Source organism: Schistocerca americana, chromosome X (genome assembly GCF_021461395.2).
Source record: "Schistocerca americana isolate TAMUIC-IGC-003095 chromosome X, iqSchAmer2.1, whole genome shotgun sequence".
NCBI classification, from domain to species: domain Eukaryota; kingdom Metazoa; phylum Arthropoda; class Insecta; order Orthoptera; family Acrididae; genus Schistocerca; species Schistocerca americana.
This window is the reverse complement of record NC_060130.1, coordinates 440,923,826-440,949,576: the sequence shown is the minus strand read 5'-3', so window position 1 is coordinate 440,949,576 and position 25,751 is coordinate 440,923,826. Positions and strand designations below refer to the sequence as shown.

Sequence of the window (25,751 nt, the reverse complement as noted above, 5' to 3'; positions counted from 1 at the left end):
TCGAACTTATTTGATGTTTCCAGCCATTTGTAATGTTTGATAAAGAAATGGACTGAAAACTTAGACATTGTACCAGTGGCAAAATGCTTTTTTTGTGAAGTGTGCGTAAAGTAACATATTAGGGTTGTTTGTTTGACTGTGTATTTGTTGCAGGCTTTTTTTATTGTTAAGCATCTCTGTGGATTGTGCGTGAAAAAGTTTTGTAAGCATCAGTAGTCAGTATTTATGTGATCTGACTAGCTAACCACAATATAAATAAGGCACCTGCACTATTGAAGGCCAAAATCAAACTGTAAAGAAAACCTATAACTCTTAAAGGGAAAGGTATTGAGGGAGATACGATTATCACACTGGACTGGCACCTAAACTTAACCTTAAACAAACCAATGTTTAACAGGGTGTGATGGCATCTCGCAACACTTATCCTTTTAGTAATTGTGGGTGCAATTTGACGTAATAAATGAATTCCAAAATATCAATAGAATGCAGATTACATTTTCTCGTGCTCCTTGTAATGTGTGTGTGTGAAATCCCACTTTCTGTACTGACTCTGAGCACTATGGGATTAACCCACTTTCTGTACTATGTGATGACATTTTTTTAAACCAACATTTTTTTGCGTTGTTTCGCACTTCTCTTTTTGTCCTGCAGTATACAAGATATCCTTGAAACCTGCAAACTATGAGTTCCATAAATGTCTTTTTCGTACAAATGTGGACGCCACCATCCACGCACATAAGCTACCGCGCTTTGTATATGGACTTCCCGCGTGAAAACAATTGAGAATCTTTTGCGAATACCGCAGTTCCGCGAGAAAACAATCGAGAGCAGCTATGCGAATTCAGATCACGTGATCTGAAGCGACCGGCTGTGACAGCGGGTTAACGGGCGTGACGTCTAAATAGTGTTCAGGTGCGATAATTCTCCCCCGAAAACCTCAACAAATGTATCATAATCGTATTTACTTGTGCTAATATGCCTCCAGTAGCTGCGCCTCCGCCGAATCTAGCTGAAAAGTGATTGTCGGAAATAGGCTATATCAAATGTTGATGTTTGCACTAGGTTTGGTATTCTCTTTCATGAACAGTGGGTCGAATGAATAAAACGGTGTTTATTCTCGGAAAGAAAATTCTCAGGTTCGCATGAACAAAGCGAGTCGGAGAATATTCTACAAGCGAAAATGTTTGCAGCTTGTGTAAAAGGGCCGGGGACGTTGCTCAGTGACATCATCATTCGCTGGTTTCGTATGAATTAAGCAAGAGAAGTTGCTTACAAGCAGAGAACATTCTCTGTTTTTTTTTCTGAAGCGATCTCTGTAGCAGACTTAAGAGAGTTGAGTGAGCTGTGTTGAGGTTAAGTTTTATCCATTTTTTTTTCTTAAGTAAAAATAGCAGAATTCATTTTGCTCGGAAGGCAAAACAAGATATACGTAGCCCGAAAAAATAAGGGGGAGAAACTGTAGAAGTTCATGTACTTTGAGCAACTAAAACATTATTCAGCTCGCACACTTTTTTCCCAGAAATCATGAGAAGCTAGCGCGAGCTTTCGAACGAAGCGAAAATGAAAACATTTTTGTGTTATTTAACAGACTCAGGTTTTCAGACTGATGTACAGGAGACAACTTAGGTACACACGAGATTGATATTTTCAGATGTTCATCATCATGTTTGCTCACAGCACGAAACTTATATTTTGCTATGTTAGAAATAAGTAGATGGATCAGAAAAGTAAATAACTGGTTTTTTACAAACCTAGCGCTGTTTCTTGTACCGAAACCGGGCGGGCGACCGCTTAAGTACTTGCGGAGAGAAGTTATGCGTCATATTCAACCAAAATTATATCGCGTTAGAAAATTCTAGAGAGACTTCCGGTTTGGAGTAGATGAAAATGTGATGTATTCGTAAGATCTCGTTCGCATAATGTATTAACCAAATTTCAATAGCAAAAAAGTTTCCCGCATGTCGAAAACTCTGTATCATCGACAGTATATGCATTTTCGCGAACTGCCCGTAATCGTCTTAATAATATGTTGCGTAACATAAAAGTAATATCAAATGTAATACAATTCTTTCAGAAGACACTGGCGACAGTACCATATTTTTACAATGAAGAGTTTGTGTGTTTGAGCGAGTTAAGTGAAATGTAATATTACGCGTGGGTTCTGTGCCGGACACACACACACACACACACACACACACACACACACACACACACCATCACCATAAACGTTCTCAAGAAATTGGGGGGGGGGGGGGGGGGCGGTAGTCAGAAAGAACACCCTCGGCATACAATATGCGTCGAATTTTACATTCATATGAAGTTGAGAACTTTGTCAGAGAATGTTCTTTTGCTCTGAAAATCTTCTCCCGAGAATGTATTTTTTTATTCATGCGACACAATGTTTTTTGACTAGGAATGCTAATTACTCTTAAACTAAATGAGGGCAGAGATTGCTAACGTATTTTCAACATCGTACCATGATTGTTGGTGTACCATTTGGTACTCAACACGATGAACTCGTATTCAGTTTGTCCTAACTTCGAGATCGACCGACATTGTATTTTAACAAGGTAAAAAAAAGATTGCATGCTTCTCATGCTGTCATAACCTACGTCAATACAGATAGCATTTGCTGTTACCTTCGCCAGCACTCTCCCACTGAAAAGATGTGGTCATGGCTTACGTTGCGACTGGCACACCACCACTAGTCAACCACTACAATTGATCAGCTCTGGTACAGAATTAAAAGACGGAATGTTAATCCACATGCCAATTGAGCTCAATTGAATGGCTTATTTCAATAGTGGTAGAAGTCCATTTTTGTTCATTCTGAGATACCGAGTCCTAAAGTTAAATTAGCGCTGAAAAATCTGCAGTTGAGATACCAGAAATATTCAAGTATATATACTTGAATATTTCTGATATCTCAACTGCAGATTTTTCAGCGATCATTTAACTTTAGGACTCTGTATCTCAGAATGAACAAAAAAGGACTTGTACCACTACTGAAATAAGCCCTTCAATTCACCTTGATGCCCAACATTGTTCATAATAAACGTCATAACAGAGTAAATGCATTTTCGGTGTTTTGTTAGTAAGCTTAATGTCTTAAACAGGTGCCTGCACAAAGTTCAAAGATGGGCAAGATATTATTCTTACAGCATGTTTCTGTGTAATGAATGCTTTGTGTCCATGTATGGAATTGTACCAGAAAATTATTCCATGTGATACCAGTGAATGGAAGTGTGCAAAATAAGCTAATTTTCTAACACTTCTATCACCAATATTGACAATTACTTGGGGAGGAAATTTTGCTGAACTCAAGCATTTGAGATCATCTACAATGGGCAGTTCTCAATTCATGTTATGATCAGTATACATACCCAGGGATTTTGAGCACTCAGTTTTCTGTGTTTCCTGCACCCAATGCTACATTACTTCTGATGTTATTTCTTGCCTTGTGCAGAACTGAAAGAACTGTGTTTTCTGCAAGTTAAGTGCTACATCATTTACCCAAAATTAATCAGTACCACTAGAAGGTATTTCATTTATTGCTCTTTCTGTTAGCTTGGGTCTGTTAGGCTTGATATAGATGCTTGAATCGTAACTGAAGAGTAAGTTAAGTGCTAGATCATTTACCCAAAACTAATCAGTGAACGATGGAAGTTCATTTATATGTAGCAAGAACTGGAGTGGTCCCAGATTTGAATGTTGTGACACACAAGTAGAAATTCCTCCCCACTCAGTAGGAGATTAATCATGATAGCTAAATGTGCTGTGTAACATGGTCGTTTGCTTCCTGTCAGTTAAATGTGAAGTGAATCACTTACTCACTGTACCTAGAAAGCCATAAAATTTCAACTTTCTACTAGAGAATGTTGTGGTTTTCAGTCAGATTCCCTAGGCAGACCATGAAAACTCCCAGTAGGTGCAGTACTGTCATTCAGCTGTTTTAATAGATGGTCAGTGAAATACAACAAGGCATTTCCAGTGGAGAGGCCCTTCTAGAATCCCTCTTGTGATTATTTCACAATATTAAATTTGAAAATATGCTTGGCCATTCTTAAACCCATTTTCAAAAGTTTTGAGTAGAAATTAATAGTGACACAGGTCAGTAGTTACTAACACCTGCCCTACTACTTTTCTTAAACGGGAATTTAACAATGGCAAACACACCTAGTGAATGTGATGCATTAAATCTAAGGCGGAGTACAGTAGCTATACCAGAAGACTATGACTTTAATGTTTTGCATGAAATTTTATCAACCCAGTGACCGTTTTTGGTTTTAAGAAGTTATTTATTTTCTTGAGTTCCTTGGCAGAAGTTGTTGGGATCTCGAATTGATTGAATGCTTGTGGTACTGATTTCCTTTTACTGATTGTGAACCAAGTTTATCATTTATATTTAGAAACTAATTGTTAAATACTAAATAGTAAAATACTGAATAAATAATAAAAATACCAAACACATAATTAATATATTTTTGGTAGTTGAACCATGTGGTCATTATCTTTAATTACTAGGTCCATCATGTTTCTTTGTAGACTTTACCATTTTGCATCTATGTTTCATATTGTTTTAATTTTATTTTCAGAATTAATAAACTCTTGATATGACATGCAAGCTTTTTGATTTTTTTTTGTTATTCTTCTCTATAAGTATTACCATATCATAACCAAAATAAAATCCAAATCCAAAGGTAGGACCGTCAGTGAAATACAATACATATTGCTGGAAGTATGAACACCAGCGTACAGCCAGAAGAGAAGGACCTCCTAGACAAAGAGTACAGCTATTTATACAAACACTGAATGTTACAGAATGCTGTTATTTATAGAAACGGGGAATATTCCAGGATATACAGACATAAGAGATGCAAAGAACCTTCCAGAGGTGATAAATACTAAACAACAAATAACTGCTAGTGATCAGAGTTGAACTGGTGACCCGCAGCACACCAAGCAGCAAATGCTAACCATTAGACTACACTGCATACACCACAGCTCGCAGCATTGCTCCTTCTTGTGGACAAACACTGACCCACTATTTCAGAATTTATCGCTGGAACCAACTACATTGCCCCAGATATAGGTCTTCTCAATACTCCTGTCTATGGTGGTGCTTGTGGATCCTTCTGGTGTTACATCCTCTTAACTATGATGAGTTTCATAGGTAGGCCACTCAGTTGAAGGTTCATGATTATAGGGTGGGTCTTCAATTTCCTCGAACCTCCCATTGGCAATCTGCCCCTCTGGACTGCAGTGGGGCTTCAGACAGAAGACATAGCTGAAGTCACTACACTTTTGACTTCTTTATGAAGCATTTCTGCTATTTCAATGAATGGTGAGAGTTCATGCATATGTAGCAAGAACAGGAGTGGTCCCAGAACTGAATGCTGTGACACATGAGTATTATTTTCAGAATGAATAAACTATTGATATGACATGCAAGCTTTTTGATTTTTTTTCTAATTCTTTGCCTCCAAGTGTGATGTCCGACAGAGGATACAGTATGGCCCAGGTTAGTGCTTCAGTAACTCTTTTGATAGTCCATCTTGTAGCATGGTTATAAAAATCCAAACCAAGTCTACTGCGCTGTATTTTACTGATGTTACTGTTGCTCTTTATCTTTCTCCTTGATGTCCAGAGTCCATATTCAAGGCAGTTGCATTGCTTCTTCAATCCTGGTGATGAGATGCTTCACGTAATCATCCTGAGTATCGTTCAGTTGACATGGGAACAATATATCCATTGTTGTCTCATTCTCATGGCCATGCAGCAGAAAGAGTGACATGAAGCATATTAGATTTGACTTGATTGGATTCAGTTTTCGTTCCGTGGACCCAAAAATGAGATGATTCTCGTGGGTGTGGAACATGTCAGAAAGTATTAAAAATAAAAACATAAAACTTTTGTATGTAATACTTACCACCCTGATCATTTGTGAGAAGATTGTGAAAATAGGTGAATACATTACGGTACACTGGAACTGCTAATATTTACTGAATTGTGGTGTCTTGCTTTGCCTTGTATGTCATCGTCCCAAATTCTGTTTCACAGCATACGTTGAGAGCATAACTGCCAATGTCATATTAAAGCATTCTGTGATCCATCAATGGATGGTAGCTAGTTGTTGTCTGTGGGTGAAGTCGCTATGTGAAATTACCTCTATAATAGCATAGACAAAACTTTTCCAGGATCAGAGATCACCACATTGCGTGCACCATGTTTCAGACTATTGTCTTCTACAAGGAACTTCACAATTTCTGAAGCTTCAGAAGTTAACACAGCTTTATTGAACAGCATGGCAGGTGAGGTAGTCAGTGCAAACCATTGTTCATCAATTCCTATTTGGTGACTGCAGAAACCTTCCCAAGACGTAGATTTCATTTCAGTGGAATGGAGCTACTGCAGATTGCATTGGTACCAGATACTCCGGAGATCATTTTGCCCTGTACTTCCATCATTGGCATTCTTTACAGTGGCTCACAGAGTGTCTTAACGGATCGGTAGAGGCCTGGCCAGTGATACCTGCATCTGATTCTGTCCAGATTAATGAATCCAAGGTGACAGATAAGCTGGTATGATGAGCAACCATTTCTGCCCCATCGCATCATTGCTCCTCTTATACAATGCTGCAGTAAATAATTTGAATTCTCCTTTGGTCAGTTCCTCCTCCTTCAAGGCTTGTATGCTTTAAATAGTGCTGTTCAGCAGCTATATCATGTAATGCAGTGATAACTGCAATGCTGCAGTGCTATCTGCCAAAGGATTCCTTGGAAGGCAGTCTGTCTCCATGTGTTTATGTCAGTTTTTGTATACCATTGTGACTTATTCCTGAAGCCTCAGTGGCAATTTTGGCAGATGACCCGACAGATCTGTCAGGCTCATCAGCAAGCATAGGGAATGGTGGTCCATCAAAAGAGTGAGTGGTTTGCCAAATGAATATGGCCAAGTTTGTTGATGACACAGACAGCTTCAAGGCTTTCTTTCTCAGTTGTAGAGTTGTTATCTGACTTGGAGAGTATTCTGAAAGCATAAGCTATTACCTTTTCAATGCCTTCCTTAATTTTCAGTAGAACTGCACCTATCCCATTAATGCTAGTGTCATTGTAAAATTCTGTCTCAGGATTCTCGTCACACAATTTTAGTACTGGAGAGGATGTTAACACTTCATTAAGGACAAAGAAAGACTTATATTTCTTTAGGATTCAGGTGGAGACCTAGACTCTGAATACAATTATATAGGGTTGTGTGATGGCCTTGGTGTTCTTCAGCTGTCTTTGAAAAGATTACAGTGTCATCCACATTGCAAAGACACAGTATGCATTTGAAGTGTAGAAGTAAGTTGTCCAACTTATGCTCAGATGTGGCTGGAGGGTTTCATAATCCAAACTGTGTAACTTTGAACATTGATTTGCCAGTAGCCTCTCTGTGTGTCCATAGTTGAGAAATACTTCACACGTTTCAAGCAATCAATAGTGCCATCAATGTACGGCAATGGATGGAAATCTTTCTTCACGATTTTGTCCAGTCATTGCCAGTCGATGCAGAAATGGTATGTACTGTCCATCATAAGGACCACCAGAGAAGACGAAGGACTCCCAGAAGGTTCAGTGGTGTCACCTTGCAGCATTTTCTCCACTTCCTGCTGGTGACACACTGGATGATCCCCAGTGTTGATGTATTTTATGACAGGCTGCTTGGTCCAACTTTTCTTCACACCAGATTTGAAAGTATCCAAAAATTGGCACAGAATAGCTATCACATGCTGACTATCCTCTGTCAGGCCAGATTGTATTGGCAGTTTGATAGTAGCTTGCTCCCTTGCTCTATCCGTAGTGGTAGCAGAGCACAGTTCTTCTCTGTGACACTGATACCTTTCATGGAGTGGTTTGGCTGTCCCCCTATGTACACACCTACAGAGATAATGTGCTCTTGATAATTAGTTGCCCAAAGTTCTCCTTGACTACCTACAATCCTTATGATATCTCTGACTTGTAGATTTCTTTTGTGAGCCTGAGCAGCTTTTTGCAAGTGACAAAAGCTTCACAATTTAACTGAGCATCTCAACTGACACTACAAACTAATCTCATCGATGATGATGGGATTGCAAAATCTTAAATTATGAACAACTGCCCAGAGCAATCTTTATGGGTGCCTATTTGAACAGCTTTGTCAATCTGGAGCACTGACCTTCCGCTCTTCATGACTGCTTTTGATGCCTACAAAAAGTCCTATCCAAGACTGACATCACAATGATATTCTGTTAAAACAACAAATGCTAAGGACTGTGTTTTGTCATTGATAGTTATTTTTGCAATGTTACTGTTGTCTGGGTGTATTTCATATTTGCAACCTTGAGCACAGTTGCATTAGTATCATGGAGAATAGTCTTGTTTACCTGACAATGATAAGCATCTGATAATACAGGAAAGGAAGCCATTGAGTCTACTTGGACTTGGACTTGTTGATCATTGATGAATTGATGATGATGTAGAAGAGATTTCCTGTCCTCCATGAAGTATTTTCATCTGTGGCAGCCTCACATTTGTAGATGGTCACCTCGTTCAGCTTTTAGAAATTCAGCAGGCAGGTGAGCAGCTGATACCTCTATATGGCAAAAGGAGAATGGCTACAGTGTGTTGGGAAGTGACCTCACTGAGGGCATGGTAATGATTTTTGGCATACACATCGACTATAGTTACCTGCAGTTGACTGATGTGAATAGGATTCTTCTGAAATTTGACATCTTGTGGAGTAATAATCGTCAAAAACTCACTTTCTTCCACTAAACTAGTGCACAATGTGCCCAGCTCATTCCATGAACCCGGTCAAGTGTGTAGTTTTTCATCCTTCAAATGTCTGTTCTGTGGCAGGGTGTTGTACTTACTGGGCGAGTTGGTTGTACCTGTGTTGGTCAGACCCTGGTTTGTGATTTGATGGTGGCAACATAAGTCTGAGTTGCCACAGTCTCTTTTCCAAGGTGGATTCGACTGACAATGGATATGGGTGCCAAAGATTGAGACACTTCCTCTTCAACATTCTCTTCCATCCTGATGTATGGGGTTGATATGCGTGGCTGATCTCTCTCTTTGTGTATTCAGTCTGACAGTTATAGCTGTCATAAAATGCTGTATGTCTTCTTACAACCTGGTGAATGAGAAAAGCAAGGTCACAGCCTTCTTCCACAACTGCTATAGGGACAGAATTTGAGAGACAATCATATGTCTCTCATCAGACTTTGCAAAAGGCCAGAACATTCTGTATGTGTGACTGTCATTTTGCCATTACAATGGGTCCTGCTGTTCTGCTAAGTGGACTTGCTATCGATTGTCACCAGCTGTTTTCTGTAGTTCAGCTTTAATTTGTCCCAACTGTTAAGCTTCTCTTCATTGTTCTCGAATGATTCCTGGGCTGTGCCATCTGTGTAAAAGTATGCACTTGCCAGCCACGTCATATAATCCCACCTGTTATATCTGGTGACTTGGTCTAGTCCTTTCAGCCATTTTATCTGGTCCTGACCAGTGTCCACAGAAAACACTGAAGGATGCCTCATGTGCAGCTAACTTAATGCGGCACTGCTTGTATTTGGTTCCTGTCCGTGTAAGCAGTGGCTTTCATGTTATTGAGTGGAGCCACCGTGATGTAGATGTCTGCAGTGTCCAGCATCTCCACCAAACAATGTCATGTCAAAACCATGATAAGTCCAAATCTGAAGGCAGGGTCATCAATTAAATACAACAAATTGTACTGGAAGCATGTTTATTATGAATGCAAACATGCAGTCAGAAAAGAATTGACCTCCTGGATGTAGAGTGCAGCTGTTTATGCAAACACCAAATATTCTGTAAAATACAAACATAAGATATTAAAAGAACATCCCATAACTGCTAAATAGCAAATAACAAATAATTGCTGTTGGTTGGATTTCAGATGGTGAACAGCAACATGCCAGGTAGTGAAAAAACCACTACAATACATGCACTACAGATCATTGAGAATTGTACCACACACAAGACTTGCAGTGCGTATTGATGGCAACTAGAGAAAATCATGTGCTTGAGAAATTTCTGTAAATGTCTCAGCAAATAAAGTGGAACATTGTAAATTTGTCTGATATTAGATTCAGTCAGCATGATTCATCATTTGAAGAATCTAGAAATATTTCAAGGCGTTCAGGTGTCAACTAGAAACTGTTCATTCTAAAATTTATTTTTCTTTTTTTTTTTTTGGGGGGGGGGGGGGGGGGTTGAAAGTTTTGTATGTATGTTAGGGATATAATCTTTTGATTGTATCGACATAAGTGTGGTACATGTGCACTAGATAAGTTTTCTTTGTTGTAGCCCTAAGTATTTATTTCCTCACCTAGTTTTGCTCACTCTTTGCATACACTAAATGTAAAAGTTATTTGGATACCAACATATTTCAGCCTTTAAACTTGATTAGGAAACAAATCCTTGTGTTAACAAGGATGTTCCTTCCAGATTGTAGATGCTTTCACATATATTTTACATATGAATAGGAAGCTGTGCATCAAATAAAATAAAATTTTAAGAAGTCATCTGTTTCACAAGTACAATAAATATTTAGACACATAGGATTAGCCACACTAGTTGAAAAACCTCATGCTAACATCAGTTGAATTTATCAGGAAACTTAAAAGAAGTGTTCTGCCACAGAAGGCAAATTGACGTTGACGGTTGTGTGGGAATGAATTACTGTGACAGTATCAATACACACGAGACTAAAAATTGAAGTTTTGATTTTTATTTACAAAAAGGGACAAACATTTTTTTTAAAAGGCATACGTTGTGCCTTACTAAGTGCAGTCATAAACAGAAGTCTTCGATTCTGTCAGTTTCAGTGTCTCTGCTGCTGATATTTTGCCCATCTTTGTGGAAATGGATAAATTGTTTTGCTTTTATTCACCATGTGATTGCTTGTAGTGGACTATTCTAATGTGTTACGTGAATTCTGAGCATTTGTAAAGCAGAAGACTGAAATGTCTTCAGCTTTTTTGGAGTGTTGTCCAGAAACCACCTTGTAGAATGCAGCACTATTCTCATTATCACTGGCCTGTAGACAGATAAAATTCTTTTCATCTACATCTATACCCAGCAAGCCATCATATGGAAGAGCAGGGAGGAGGGTACTTCCACTACTTTCCAATCCAAACCGAGTTCTATTCATGTATCATGTATCTTTGCCTTCTGTACAGTAATGTGTGATGTTGCCCTTTATTCCTCAAATGAAATATAAGTTTTTGATGCTCTGCATCTCCAAACAAGCACTGAGCTAATATGTTTGGACTGCACCTAAAAAGGTGCTAGGTGCAAAATCAGCGAACCATTAATATGTGAACATTATGATATTAATATTTGAATAAACTGTGTTCATATATTTTATCCTGATGACTGAGCTTTATTCAGTTGAAAGAAAAATTCATCTATTTCTGAATTCCATCTAAACTGGTTTTAGTTCTACTGCATTTAATCTCCAAAATAAACTGCTATTGCTGAGTTAACTTAGAACAGACATTCAAAGCAACTGAAAATGCAGCTGTTGAAAGCCACATTTTGATAAGTGCAGCTGTTAATTTTGCGCACATAACATACTTGTTTATAACCACAACAGTTGTGGCTAGTCATTTCACAGGTTATTTGAGTAACCATACTTGTAGATAAAAGTTCTGACATAATATTCCATCGATATGCATCCAAGTCAAGAGAGGGCAGCAGAGATTAACATTTCTCAATTTTACAAGACTCTCCATATTTTGGAGGTTTTTCTCAAGTCTTTGGAATGAGACAAATTCTCATCCCTAAAAGTAGAAGCTAGGCAGGTAACTTGTATGTTCCCAGAGATTCATGTACGAAATGGGAGTTCATGCTGGCCTTCTGTAATGGGATGACCAGTGCAAGGTATGACAGTGGAAGAGTTCAACCTTTTGTGGAGACCTCCTACCAGGTAATTCATCACCACAGTGGTAGAGCTATTATTTGCTGGAAAGATGAACAGGTTAGCATATGCTTGAAGACTACAAGTTTTTTTTCTCTCTCTTCCATTGAGAGGTTGGCACTACTGTGAAAGGAGCCTATGAGAATGACTTGATGCAAATTTGAAATCTCTTAAGTTAATCTGAAGGTAGTTGAGAGTGAGTAGGAAAACATAATGGATGGACAGGCCCATAAACTACAAGGGGCAAGGTTCAGTGTTTCCTTTTTGTTAGTTTTGGCATAGAGGGTTGGTAGTGAAAATAGTTTTCGACTGTAGAGAGCAGATGGACAGTAAACCTTTGACGAGTGTATGATGACTGGATTTTTTAATAGTTAAGTTGTTTATTTCATATACTTTTATTCCAATTTTTCATGTCCTAATATTAGTGTCCATATATATCTGTATAAAGTTGTAGGCAGTCAAATTAAAGCCCTTTTGTTTTGTATAGTTGTAGATTACTAATAATTTTTATTTTTTTGATTCATACAAGGGTTGAATGAAAAGTAATGCCTCCTTCATTAACTGGGTTTGAATAGGAATATTTTAATAAATCAAATGCAGAAATAATCCTTAGAAAATGATCTTTAATTACCAATATTCACTTTTTCACATAATCACCAGCCCAGTGGATACATTTCTGCCAATGATGAACAAATTTTCTAAAGCTGTCACAAAAGAAGTCAACACTCTGTTTTGGCAACCACCGTATCACAGTTCTCTCATTGTTTTCATCAGAAGCACAGTGATGTCCCTGGAGATCATCTTTCATTATCGGGAACAGATGGAAGTCAGACAGTGCTAAATCTGGACTGTATGGAGGATGCCGTGCGCTTTCATTTCAGGAGTTAGCATCCGGGGTATCCATTGTACAGAGATCTTCTGATAGCCAAGCAAAGGATCTTTGGTGTGACGTCACGTCTGCTGCACTGCTGTTGAAATAGCTCGCTAATATTTTATAAATTTTAGACTTCATTTACTTATTTTAAGGTTTATTTGTGTTAATATTGTGCCATAAAAGTAACTTATTAGTGGATTTTCATTAATCTCAGTTTTTCTTCCTGTGTTATTGACTCAAGTGGTCTATTATTTGTGAGTGTGCTTTTGTCGTTCGTCTAAGCCTTGCACCTCAGTAGTGTGTTTACATTTTACGGCGTGCACTGCAGCTGTAGTGGTTATAAGCTAAGTACTGACAAACTTATATGTGCTCTGTAATACAGTTATTAAATTTAATAGATTTCAGCAGTGTTGCGTGCTGTTTGTGGCGAAATAATGACTTAATAAACTTTTGTAATCGTTCACTCGCTGTGTGTTTTTTAGAGTTTTCAGTGTGTTGAAGTCGTTTAGTAAATTTGGTGCTTTAGTTTTCAACTACGGCTGAAAGCAAGGGGAAACTACAGCCGTAATTTTTCCCGAGGGCATGCAGCTTTACTGTATGATTACATGATGATGGCGTCCTCTTGGGTAAAATATTCCGGAAGTAAAATAATCCCCCATTCGGATCTCCGGGCGGGGACTACTCAAGAGGATGTCATTATCAGGAGAAAGAAAACTGGCGTTCTACGGATCAGAGCGTGGAATGTCAGATCCCTTAATCGGGCAGGTAGGTTAGAAAATTTAAAAAGGGAAATGGATAGGTTGAAGTTAGATATAGTGGGAATTAGTGAAGTTCGGTGGCAGGAGGAACAAGACTTCTGGTCAGGTGACTACAGGGTTATAAACACAAATTCAAATAGGGGTAATGCAGGAGTAGGTTTAATAATGAATAGGAAAATAGGAATGCGGGTAAGCTACTACAAACAGCATAGTGAACACATTATTGTGGCCAAGATAGATACGAAGCCCACACCTACTACAGTAGTACAAGTTTATATGCCAACTAGCTCTGCAGATGACGAAGAAATTGAAGAAATGTATGATGAAATAAAAGAAATTATTCAGATTGTGAAGGGAGACGAAAATTTAATAGTCATGGGTGACTGGAATTCGAGTGTAGGAAAAGGGAGAGAAGGAAACATAGTAGGTGAATATGGATTGGGGGACAGAAATGAAAGAGGAAGCCGCCTTGTAGAATTTTGCACAGAGCACAACATAATCATAACTAACACTTGGTTTAAGAATCATGAAAGAAGGTTATATACATGGAAGAACCCTGGAGATACTAAAAGGTATCAGATAGATTATATAATGGTAAGACAGAGATTTAGGAACCAGGTTTTAAATTGTAAGACATTTCCAGGGGCAGATGTGGACTCTGACCACAATCTATTGGTTATGACCTGTAGATTAAAACTGAAGAAACTGCAAAAAGGTGGGAATTTAAGGAGATGGGACCTGGATAAACTAAAAGAACCAGAGGTTGTACAGAGATTCAGGGAGAGCATAAGGGAGCAATTGACAGGAATGGGGGACTTATCTTAGAAGAAAGATTAAGGAAAGGCAAACCTACGTTTCTAGCATTTGTAGACTTAGAGAAAGCTTTTGACAATGTTGACTGGAATACTCTCTTTCAAATTCTAAAGGTGGCAGGGGTAAAATACAGGGAGCGAAAGGCTATTTACAATTTGTACAGAAACCAGATGGCAGTTATAAGAGTCGAGGGACATGAAAGGGAAGCAGTGGTTGGGAAGGGAGTGAGACAGGGTTGTAGCCTCTCCCCGATGTTGTTCAATCTGTATATTGAGCAAGCAGTAAAGGAAACAAAAGAAAAATTCAGAGTAGGTATTAAAATTCATGGAGAAGAAATAAAAACATTGAGGTTCGCTGATGACATTGTAATTCTGTCAGAGACAGCAAAGGACTTGGAAGAGCAGTTGAATGGAATGGACAGTGTCTTGAAAGGAGGATATAAGATGAACATCAACAAAAGCAAAACAAGGATAATGGAATGTAGTCTAATTAAGTCGGGTGATGCTGAGGGAATTAGATTAGGAAATGAGGCACTTAAAGTAGTAAAGGAGTTCTGCTATTTGGGGAGCAAAATAACTGATGATGGTCGAAGTAGAGAGGATATAAAATGTAGGCTCGCAATGGCAAGGAAAGCGTTTATGAAGAAGAGAAATTTGTTAACATCCAGTATTGATTTAAGTGTCAGGAAGTCATTTCTGAAAGTATTCGTATGGAGTGTAGCCATGTATGGAAGTGAAACATGGACGATAAATAGTTTGGACAAGAAGAGAATAGAAGCTTTCGAAATGTGGTGCTACAGAAGAATGCTGAAGATTAGATGGATAGATCACATAACTAATGAGGAAGTATTGAATAGGATTGGGGAGAAGAGAAGTTTGTGGCACAACTTGACCAGAAGAAGGGATCGGTTGGTAGGACATGTTCTGAGGCATCAAGGGATCACCAATTTAGTATTGGAGGGCAGCGTGGGGGCTAAAAATCGTAGAGGGAGACCAAGAGATGAATACACTAAGCAGATTCAGAAGGATGTAGGTTGCGGTAGGTACTGGGAGATGAAAAAGCTTGCACAGGATAGAGTAGCATGGAGAGCTGCATCAAACCAGTCTCAGGACTGAAGACCACAACAACAACAGTTTTCAACTGATGTTTATTATTCTTCCTAGTGAAATATTTCAGTAAAATTTGCATTCAGTGTTTTAACTTCACTTAGTGTTACAGTGGTCGTTTTAACTTTTTGGTTTTAGCTAATAATTTTGTGAAGTTTTGCTGGTATTGGTGTTGGCTGTGTCGTAGTAGTATTAATACAAGTAGCTGCTTTCTTAGTAGGCAGAGAATTTTGAGACCATTATTGTTAGTTCTTAAATAGTTCTACTGGTGTAACTGAATCATGGTAACGTAGATGTATAGTTTTTTTATCAGTAACTGTAAAATTTTACCATGAGTGAAAAGTGTGGGCTCTGTTGTAGGTTTGTGATTAGTGGATTACAGTGTGGGATTTGTTCAAAGTATTTTCATTGGGGGGGGGGGGGGGGGGGGGAATGCAGTGGGGAAGCCTGTGGTCATTTCAGGGAGATCCTCTCCTGGGAATGTAGAATCTGTAGTAGAAACAAGTTAATAGAGGAGCAGGAGCATAAGGTCTGTGCCCTTCAGGTGCATTTACAATGTGCAAAGGAGGAATTAGATAGGTTGAGGAGGGTGAAGGGTGGTGGGGAATGGGAACTGGCAGTTGGCAAGAAGGTAGCTAGGAAGAGGAGGTATTAAGACAGTTTTACTTTTCATACATGCAATAGATACGACCAACTGTCAGAGTTGAGTGGAGAGGAGCCTCATGTAGCTGTAGATGTAGGGAACTTGCAGCAGTCCTCAGCAATTAGGAAGCCTAGGTTAGTTGCAAAGTCTAGCAGAAAGGAGGTTCAGCTGCTAGGTAGTTGCCACAGTAAAGGTGTGGGCCAGCAGTTGCAGGAAGTGTTGAGGAGTGAGTACCAGGTCACCAGCATTTATGAAGCCTAGTGCAGGGTTGGCTCAGGTGACTGAAAGCATAGGGGAGTTATGTAAGAATTTTACGAAGGAGGGTCAGGTAGTGATAGTGGGTGGAGCAGGGAACTGTCTTGATAGGGACAGGGAATATGATGTCAGTGGTGACTTGGTTAAGATAGCTACTCAAACTGGTGGCACTAATGTGCATTTCGTGCAACTGTTTCAGCATCATGATTGGCCTCACCTTAATGCGGCTGTTAGGCGCGTTAATGTGGGGATGAGGAGGGCACTGATGGTGGAGGGCATGGATCGCATCTCAGTGGTGCCAGTTGGGTCTGTTGGTAGATGTGGTTTCACTAGGCATGGCCTGCACCTCAATAGGTATGAGAAGGGGAGGCTGGCTAAGCTTACAGGTGACAGTGTAGTGTGTGGTGGTGGTAGTGGTGTCACTCATGGAAAAATTCCTGTAGTAGTTGGTGTTAGAGCTGCACCTTTTTTTAGATTGAAGTCAGCTGATAGTTATACCTGCTTAAAGGAAGTCCCTCTAACTAAGGGCTAACCTTCAGAGGATGTGATGTTTCCAAGTAGAGAAGGAATTAGTATATTTCATCAAAATATAAGAGGTATTAGAGATAAAGTTAGTGAACTGCTAATAGATGTTAACTCTGAAATTATTGGTATATCAGAGCAACACTTAAATGATTTAATAATTCAGAGGCTTCCTTTACCAGGCTACAGATTAGCTGGCTGTTTCTCAAGGAGTTCCATGCGGGGTGGGGGAGTGGCTCTGTACGTAAAAAACAGTATTTCATTTGAGTCCATAGACGTATCACGACACTGCACTGAGCAGATATTTGAAAGTTGTGCAGCATTAGTTGAATTTAGTGAAACTAAACTTCTAATTGTTGTTGTTTATAGGCCCCCTAACTCCAACTTCAGAGCATTTTTGCTTAAGCTAGAGAGGGTTCTTGATTCACTTTGTAGGAAGTACCAGAAAGATGTTATATGTGGTGACTTCAATATTAATTTTGTATATGATTGTGCAAGAGAAAGGATGTTGGTAGATCTCCTAAATTCATATGATCTGATGCAAACTGTGTTTTTTCCAACTAGGGTGGAGGGCAACAGTAGAACAGTCATAGACAATATTTTTATTCATTCTTCATTACTAGATGGGCATTATGTTAGTAAAAGGGTGAATGGTCTTTCAGACCATGGTGCACAAATTTTAACACTAAAAGGCTTTTGTACTCAAACCAATGTCATATTTAATTACAAACTATGTAGGAAAGTTAATCCAACAGCAATAGAGAGTTTTTTAAAACTTGTCAAGGAACAAGAGTGGCAAGATGTTTATAGTGCCAATAATATAGATGATAAATACAATGCGTTCCGTAACACATTTCTCATGCTCTTTGAGAGTTGCTTTCCATTAGGACATTCTAAACGGGGGTACTAGCAGTAATGGACAGCCCGGTGGGCTGACTAGTGGGATAAGGATATCATGTAGAACAAAGCGGGAATTATATCAGAATGTTAGAAGTAGTCACAATCAAGTTACAGTAGCCCATTACAAACAGTATTGTAAGGTGCTTAAAAATGTTATTAGCAAGGCAAAGAGTATGTGGTATGCAAATAGAATAGCTAATTCACAGGATAAAATTAAAGCCATATGGTCAGTTGTGAAGGAAGTGTCTGATCAGCAGCATAAGGTCGATGATATAAAGTCAGCTCGCAGTAATAATATTTATGTTACTGATAAATGAGATATATGTACAGTATTTAACAATCATTTTCTGAGCATTGCTGGTGAATTAAATAAAAATTTAGTTTCTACAGGAAATCATATAAATTTCTTAGCAACTGTCTTTCCGAGATTGATGTCTGAAATACTCCTCTGTGATACAGACAAGAGGGAGATTGAGTCAATAATTAAATCACTGGAGACTAAAGACTCTCATGGTTATGATGGAGTGTCTAGCAGAATATTAAAGTACTGTGCTGCACATGTTAGCCCTGTATTTAGCCATATTTGTAATTTTTCCTTTAGGAATGGTCAGTAGTAAAGCCACTTTATAAAAAGGGAGAAAGGGATAATGTAGATAATTTTAGACCTATTTCTATGCCATCAGTGTTTGCAAAAGTTATCGAAAAGGCTGTGTATGTAAGGTTAATTGATCATTTTATATCGCACAATTTGCTGTCAAATGTACAGTTCGGGTTTAGAAGTCGTTTAACAACTGAAAATGCTATATTCTCTTTTCTCTGTGAGGTACTGGATGGGCTAAACAAAAAGTTTCGAATGCTTGGTGTATTTTTTTGATTTAACTAGGGCATTTTATTGTGTTGATCTCACAATATTGCTCCAGAAGTTGGACCATTACGGAATAAGGGGAGTAGCTCACAATTGGTTTACCTCTTACTTTAGCAACAGACAGCAAAAGGTCATTATTCACAATGTTGATAATGGTTGTGATGTGGGATCTGAGTGGGGTACTGTCGAGTGGAGGGTGCCCCAGGGATCAGTATTGGGGCCGCTCCTGTTCCTTATTTATATAAATGATATGCCCTCTAGTATTATGGGTAACTCTAAAATATTTCTGTTTGCTGATGACACTAGCTTGGTAGTAAAGGATGTTGTGTGAAACATCGACTTGGTTTCAAATAGTGCAGTACATGACCTCAGTTCATGGCTTGTAGAAAATAAACTAACGTTAAATCACAGTAAGACTCAGTTTTTACAGTTTCTAACACACAATTCAACAAAACCTGACATTTTAATCTCACAGAATGGGCATATGATTAGTGAAACTGAACAGTTCAAATTTCTAGGTGTTTAGATAGCTGGTAAGCTGTCGTGGAAAACCCACGTTCAGGATCTTGTTCAAAGACTTAATCCTGCCATTTTTACTATTCGAATGGTATCAAAAGTGAGTGATACTTCGACAAGTAAATTAGTCTACTTTGCTTATTTTCATTCACTTATGTCATATGGTATTATGTTTTGGGGTAACTCTTCCCATTTTAGGAGGATATTTTTGGCTCAGAAACGGGCGGTTCGGGCAATAAGTGGTGTGAGTTCACGAACCTCTTTGTCGACCTCTGTTCACGAGTCTGGGTATTTTGACATTGGCCTCTCAATATGTATATTCCTTATTGTCGTTTCTTGTTACCAATATTAGTTTATTCCCAAGAATAAGCAGCTTTCACTCGGTTAATACTCGGCAGAAATCAAACCTCCATTTGGATCGGACTTCCTTAACTCTTGTGCAAAAAGTTGTGCTGTATACTGCTGCATCCATTTTCAATAAGCTGTCACCCGAATTAAAAAATCTTAGCAGTAATCCACGCACTTTCAAATCGAAACTGAAGAGTTTCCTCATGGGTCACTCCTCCTATTCTGTCGAGGAGTTCCTTGAAAAATTAAGCTGACTCTTATTGTATTGCTGATAGTGTTTACTTAAACTCATGGACAGACTTTTTTTCAGGTTCATGAACATTTATTTTTATGTGTTATTACTTTTATGTTGTAAGTTCATGTACTGACACATTCCATGGCCTTGGAGATTTGTTCCTCAACTTGGTCCTATGGAACTTGACGAGTAAATAAAAAATAAAAACATAATGCAACCTTGTGAAATGCCAATTGTGATTGCAATTTCTCTCTGAGTGATACAATGATCATTTTGAATCAGTCTGTCAACATTTCACCTGTGGAACTCTGTGATTGCTGTCACAGGACATCCAACTCTTTGTCTGTCACACAGGTCGGATGTTCCTGCCTCACCATCTTTAAATTTACTCCCCCATTGACACACAGTACTCACATCAACACAATCACCATAAACTGCTTTCATTCCCTGATGAATCTCCTTTGTGGTGACACCTTCTGCTGTCAAGAATTCATTGAGTGAACGATGCTTAACTAGCATTGACTGACCATCTGCCCAGGGTTCCCTACTTTACACTGTAACAACACAACTGTTCAATGCTAATGCTTCCCACGTACTGGAGCTGTAGTGAAGAGGCTATGGAACAGGCCAGTATGTGCTGCATACCAATGCTGCCAACTGTTGAAGAGTTACGAAGGTGGAGGCATTACTTTTCAGTCAACCCTCGTAACTGGCTATGTTGCGAACTGAAACAGAAGCCTCTCTTTTGGCATGACTGAAACAGATTGTCGAATCTTTCATATTGCATAATATATTCTCTGGTATATTGCTCTCCCAGAAATAGTGGGTTTGGGGTTGTGGGCACCATTAATCCAAAGATGGATGTCTCAGGTTGCCTGTGTATAGGCTGTGTATTATTGGCTCCCCAGTAGTTTTGGAATTGGAATTGCTTAGTTGGCAACAACATTCTTTATTCAGTAAGATGCTTATAGAGGGTCGATGGTGACTGATTGGTGCACAAAGGCCCAGGCAGCAGCTGTTACCTTAGCATAGCATTTAGTGGTATGCTTGGCCATGGCTGGATGAGGATCTATCATCTCTTACTGCATCTATCTGCTTCTGTAAGTCCATGTTAACTGCTTACATTTGTGCCATCTACTCCAACAAACCCAGAACTGCCTTTGTAGTCATTACCCATATTGTCCTGGTTTGCTCACTGTAAAGTATATGTATACACAGTAAGAGAAAAGTAGGAAAAGTGCCACAGGAAAGGTCTTAATACTAATACCGCCATCACACACTACTAAAACTACTCCTAGTTCTTATGCCAGAGTGCTAACCATGCATGTTCCTTACATTCTTTTGCATAATTCCCTGGCCTACTACAAGTGAAATAGGTTAACGTTTGAGACTGAGCACCTGGAGCACTAGGCCCCAACAAATTACACTGCCCATACCTAACTGGGTGCAAACCACTAGCAGTTTCTCTAGTGTTCCCCCTAAAGTCACTCAGATTGCAGACTGAATCTATTTTCACTAGCTGCACTTCAGCCAACCCTCCAATCCAGAGGGTTAATCATTGTTAAGACAATAGCATGAAAAAAAAATACATTCCTACTCACAATGTTAAGATGAAGACTCTGAATGCTGTCCCACATCATTGCTCATTGTCATTGGCTTTCTCTTGACACCGAGTGTAATGAGTGTGTGGGGTGCAGACACCATTAATGCCAAAATGGTCATTTCAGGATGGTGCATGCAGGTAATGGTTTGCAATTATCAGCTCCCCAGTGGCTGTGGAATCAGAAAAGCTCAGTTATTAATAACATTCTTTATTCAGCAAGACATTTGTACAGAGGGTGATGGTGATGATTTGGTGGCCTCTAGGCAGCAGCTGCTACCTTAGCGCAGTGTACAGTGGAATACATGACTGCGGTAGCCTAAGGACTCTGGCCAGGAGAGCTACCTCAATGAAGTGGCAGCAACTGGTGACCTTGCAGATGGGTTTGCAGTGTGCAGGTGTGCTAGCCAGCTGGTTGCTTTGATGGTTGGGCAGGTGTTTGGCTTGCTGGCACTTGGGCATCAAACCATGACCTGTTGGAGATGCCCAGTGACTAGACAAAGAAGATGGTCCCCTCCTGGTGGCACTGGCTTGAGCCCCAGAATCATTATGTCTAACAGTGGCCCATAGACCAGCAGGTAGCAGGTAATGCAGTGAGGCATAGATTAAGCCAATTGGCCCACATGGGAGTGACAGCTGGTGTGGAGTACATCAAAGACAAGATACTGTTAGGGTCTGTACTTCTGTTAATCGTATTGGCTCATGATATGAATAAATTTGCAACTTGAATTGATCTTTGCCATTAGTGTGAGCACAATATTGAATGTGATGTGGTATTGGCCAGTGTGTGCAGTAATATATTTTAAAGTTAAATTTATGATTTTTTTTGAATCATAAACTCAATAAATGTAAATTAACAAACATTTCTCTGCATTTATTTTCACTATGCAATATTTCATCGGCACCATTTGTATGTATCTTGATGTAATTGTCTATATTTTTACTGCCATAAGATTACGTGAATGCAACAGTGTGTTGAAAATGAATCTGTTGCTCAGTAGTAAAGTGTGAGTTACTTGCTTTTGATAGGGTTGATCTGGGACTGCATATGTAACCCTCATTTTATGGCCAGCAAACTTTCATTGAACACAAAATTACCATTATGTTACAAGAGATTACATTACTCATTAGTCCACAAAACCAGACAATAATAGTTCGTGATTGAAATGAATATAAGTCTAAGCATGATTGCTTCATTGTGCATGTGTATTGTAATTATAATATTGACCCCATTTCCAAGTAAATCCTGTGCTAGTGGGAACCACATACTCAGAAAATAAGAACTCTCTACAGAAATGTTACACCTGCTCATGGAGTGCATATAATAGACACATCACTCTAACCACTCAGTAATCAGAAAGCACAGCAATTACTATCCAAACGCAAGTCCAGTTCAGTCCTTTGGTGATGGTCATAGTTTACTTTATAGAGGTAGAGTTGGAGTTGGATAGTAGAAGTTAGTGAAGGAAAAACAGAGTAAACTAGCTACTGGGTGGCCTTATGTTGGTCCCCTATAGATTTTCACGTGACTGGCCTGTGATATTAGTGCCATCCCTGCCGGTGGCAACATAATCGAACATGGTCAGTGTTTCTCATATCGGCACGTCTTTATGTTCCTTCTGCATGTCTTGGGGGGGTTATTAAAACTGCAGCATGACATTTTCTTTTATTGGCAAGCAAACTACAGTAATGACCCTTCTTTTGAAAATGATAAGCTTATAGTGGTGTAGGGCTTGTAACAAGCCACCCCCCTCATCCCCTATTTTTATTTTGAAAGTGTAGTTGACAGTCTTGCAGTGACACCTTATATGTAACTATAGATGTTCATACTGCAGTTCATTTATATCAATACTTTTTGTATTTGTAAATTGTAAATTTACAATAATGACAACACAAAACGTACTTATGTAGCTGAAATAGATTTAATATCAGAGATTAGTGTCATGACAACACACTAATTACCCTTGTCATGAATGCTGTAACATTGGCTGAACATTTTCCTGCCAAATTATTTAATGTAAAATTACCTAAGAACAAACTGTAGCATCTTCTGCTCTAAAACTTCTCTGATGTTGTGATTGCAATTAAAAGTGCCCTTAACTTCTAAAAGTTCAGACTGTGTATCATATCGAGCGGTGTGCATCATCATTTCACTTAGCATTTGCTCTCTGCTGATATCACTGCTGGAATTACTGAAATAATACTTTTATGAACACAAATTTTGCCACACTTAATGACAGTAAATAGAAATCTCATGGCCACTGTAGACTGAGGTGTTGTGGTTTCTGGACATTGTAAAGCTAAATAATAGTACGAATTAAAAGCAGAAATGCTATGCAGATCAAACCATTCACACAGAAAGGGCTTCACCTGTTGCATTTCTCCAGTATCAGATCAAAAATGCCGTAGGAGCTTTATGTTCAGCTGCAGCATTGCTACCTAGATGAGTCATATCACAACAGGGTAATATTGTATGGCATGGCATGGCATTAATTTTATAGCTTCATAAGACACTCTCATCCTCTGGTTTCACACCACTATTGTAGCTGCATGAGCTGTGCGATAAGAAATACCCCTGTATTAAAAGAAATCAATTATCCAGAAATTTTTCATTGTACCCTATTTGAACTTTCTCACATGCTGATATTATTCCTCTCAGTGGCGAGAGTCATATTGTACGTTAGTTTCAAATAACCATATTATTTGTCAAAACAATAAATATTGATCTTGGTGGAACAGTGATCAACATAGAGTGGTGCTGGGATGTTGTGTGCAACACCTGCATTCAATCTTAATTTTTAGGCACTCCAGTTTACACTTCCAACTTGTTGTAATAATCAGTCATCATTATTTTCTGATATTTTACAAAATGCTTACATTTATACATTAAAAGTTTAAAGATTTTACTGTAATTCAAAATGTGACAATTACTAGCGCCACTGACCTTTCAAGAGTGTTCATTGTACTATTGTAAACAGAAGTTAGTATTTTCTTGAATATAATGAAATTAAGACTGCAATATTTTTACACATTGAAGATGTTATTTCTCACATTGTGTTGCTCACATCTAACTAATGCAAGATCTTATCTTTCATGCAGATCAAACAGGTGAACCAGCAGAGGGTAGTATGGATACCGCAACAGGACAAGGAGGTGAGGACTGAATAGATTTGTTACCCTAGCAATTTATAAACTTGTATTTAATGAAAAATAATAAATTTAAAACTGCACTATTTTTATATATTGATAGTGTTATTTATCACACTGCGTTGCTCACATTCAACTAATGAAAGCTCATATCTTTCTTGCTGAACATATTGAAGAATCTGCAGTGGCTGGTGTGGATGCAATAGCAGTACAACGTGAGGGCTGGATAGTTTTTTGTTACTTCACTATATTAGTGCTTTAGAAACTTGTATTTTGTCAAAAATAATGAATTTAAAACTACAGTATTTTTATACATTGATAGATGTTATTTCTCACAATGTGTTGCTTACGTACAGTTAATGGATGCTGTTATCTTTCTTGTAGAACATCGTCAAGAAACAGCAGTGGCCAGTGCAGATGCACCAACATTACAAGGTGAGAGATAGATAGATTTGTGTCACTGAACTAGCTTAGGAACCTAGAAATTTGTATTTTGTAGAGTATAATGAATTTAAGACTGCAGTATTTTTACATAGTGATAGATATTATTTCGTACGCTCTACAGGACACATGAAACTAATGGAAGCCCATATCTCTCTTATAAAACAGAGTAAAAACCTCCAAAGGCTTTCTTCAAGATGTTGTAATGATCATGCATTACTATTGTTTGATACTCTGCAAACTGCCTTTATTTACACATTATAGGTTTAAAGATTTCACTGTAAATCAAAATGTGACAATTACTAGTCCTACTGACCTTTCAAGTTTGTTCAGTCTGATACTGTAAACAAAAGGTAGTATTTTTTCGAATATAATGAATTTAAGACTGCAGTATTTTTATGCATTGATAGATGTCATTTCTCACAATGTGTAACTCACATTCAACTAATGGATGCTCTAATCTTTCTTGTAGAACAACATCATAAAACAGCAGTGTCTATTATGAGTGCACCCACAGTACTAGGGGAGGGCTGGATAGATTTTGTTACTTAACTATATTAGCAATTTTAGAAACCTGTATTTTGTGAAAGGCAATGAATTAAAAAGTGCAACTTTTTTACTCATTGATAGATGTTATTTCTCACACAGATTTGCTCACATTCAACTAATGGAAGCTGTGATCTTTCTTGCAGAACAAAGTGAAGGACGTGCAGAAGGCAGTGCGGATGCCCCAACAGGACAAGGTGAGGGCTGGGGAGATTTGTGTT

The 25,751-nt window shown here is 38.6% G+C and overlaps 1 protein-coding gene across 2 annotated transcripts in view; it reads left to right on the top strand.

Moving 5' to 3' along the window:
• Nucleotides 1-849: 849 nt before the first annotated feature.
• The window catches only part of LOC124555454, an 83,897-nt gene continuing 58,995 nt past the window's right edge, over nt 850-25,751 (top strand). Inside the window, exons 1-5 of one of the 2 annotated variants that reach the window (XM_047129375.1) lie at nt 850-912; nt 24,496-24,549; nt 24,720-24,758; nt 24,928-24,978; nt 25,677-25,727. In XM_047129375.1, coding sequence (XP_046985331.1) covers nt 24,525-24,549; nt 24,720-24,758; nt 24,928-24,978; nt 25,677-25,727 — 166 coding nt within the window. In that variant the 5' untranslated portion in view covers nt 850-912; nt 24,496-24,524. The remainder of the gene's footprint in view (nt 913-24,495; nt 24,550-24,719; nt 24,759-24,927; nt 24,979-25,676; nt 25,728-25,751) is intronic. The other variant, XM_047129376.1, reaches the window with a different exon arrangement.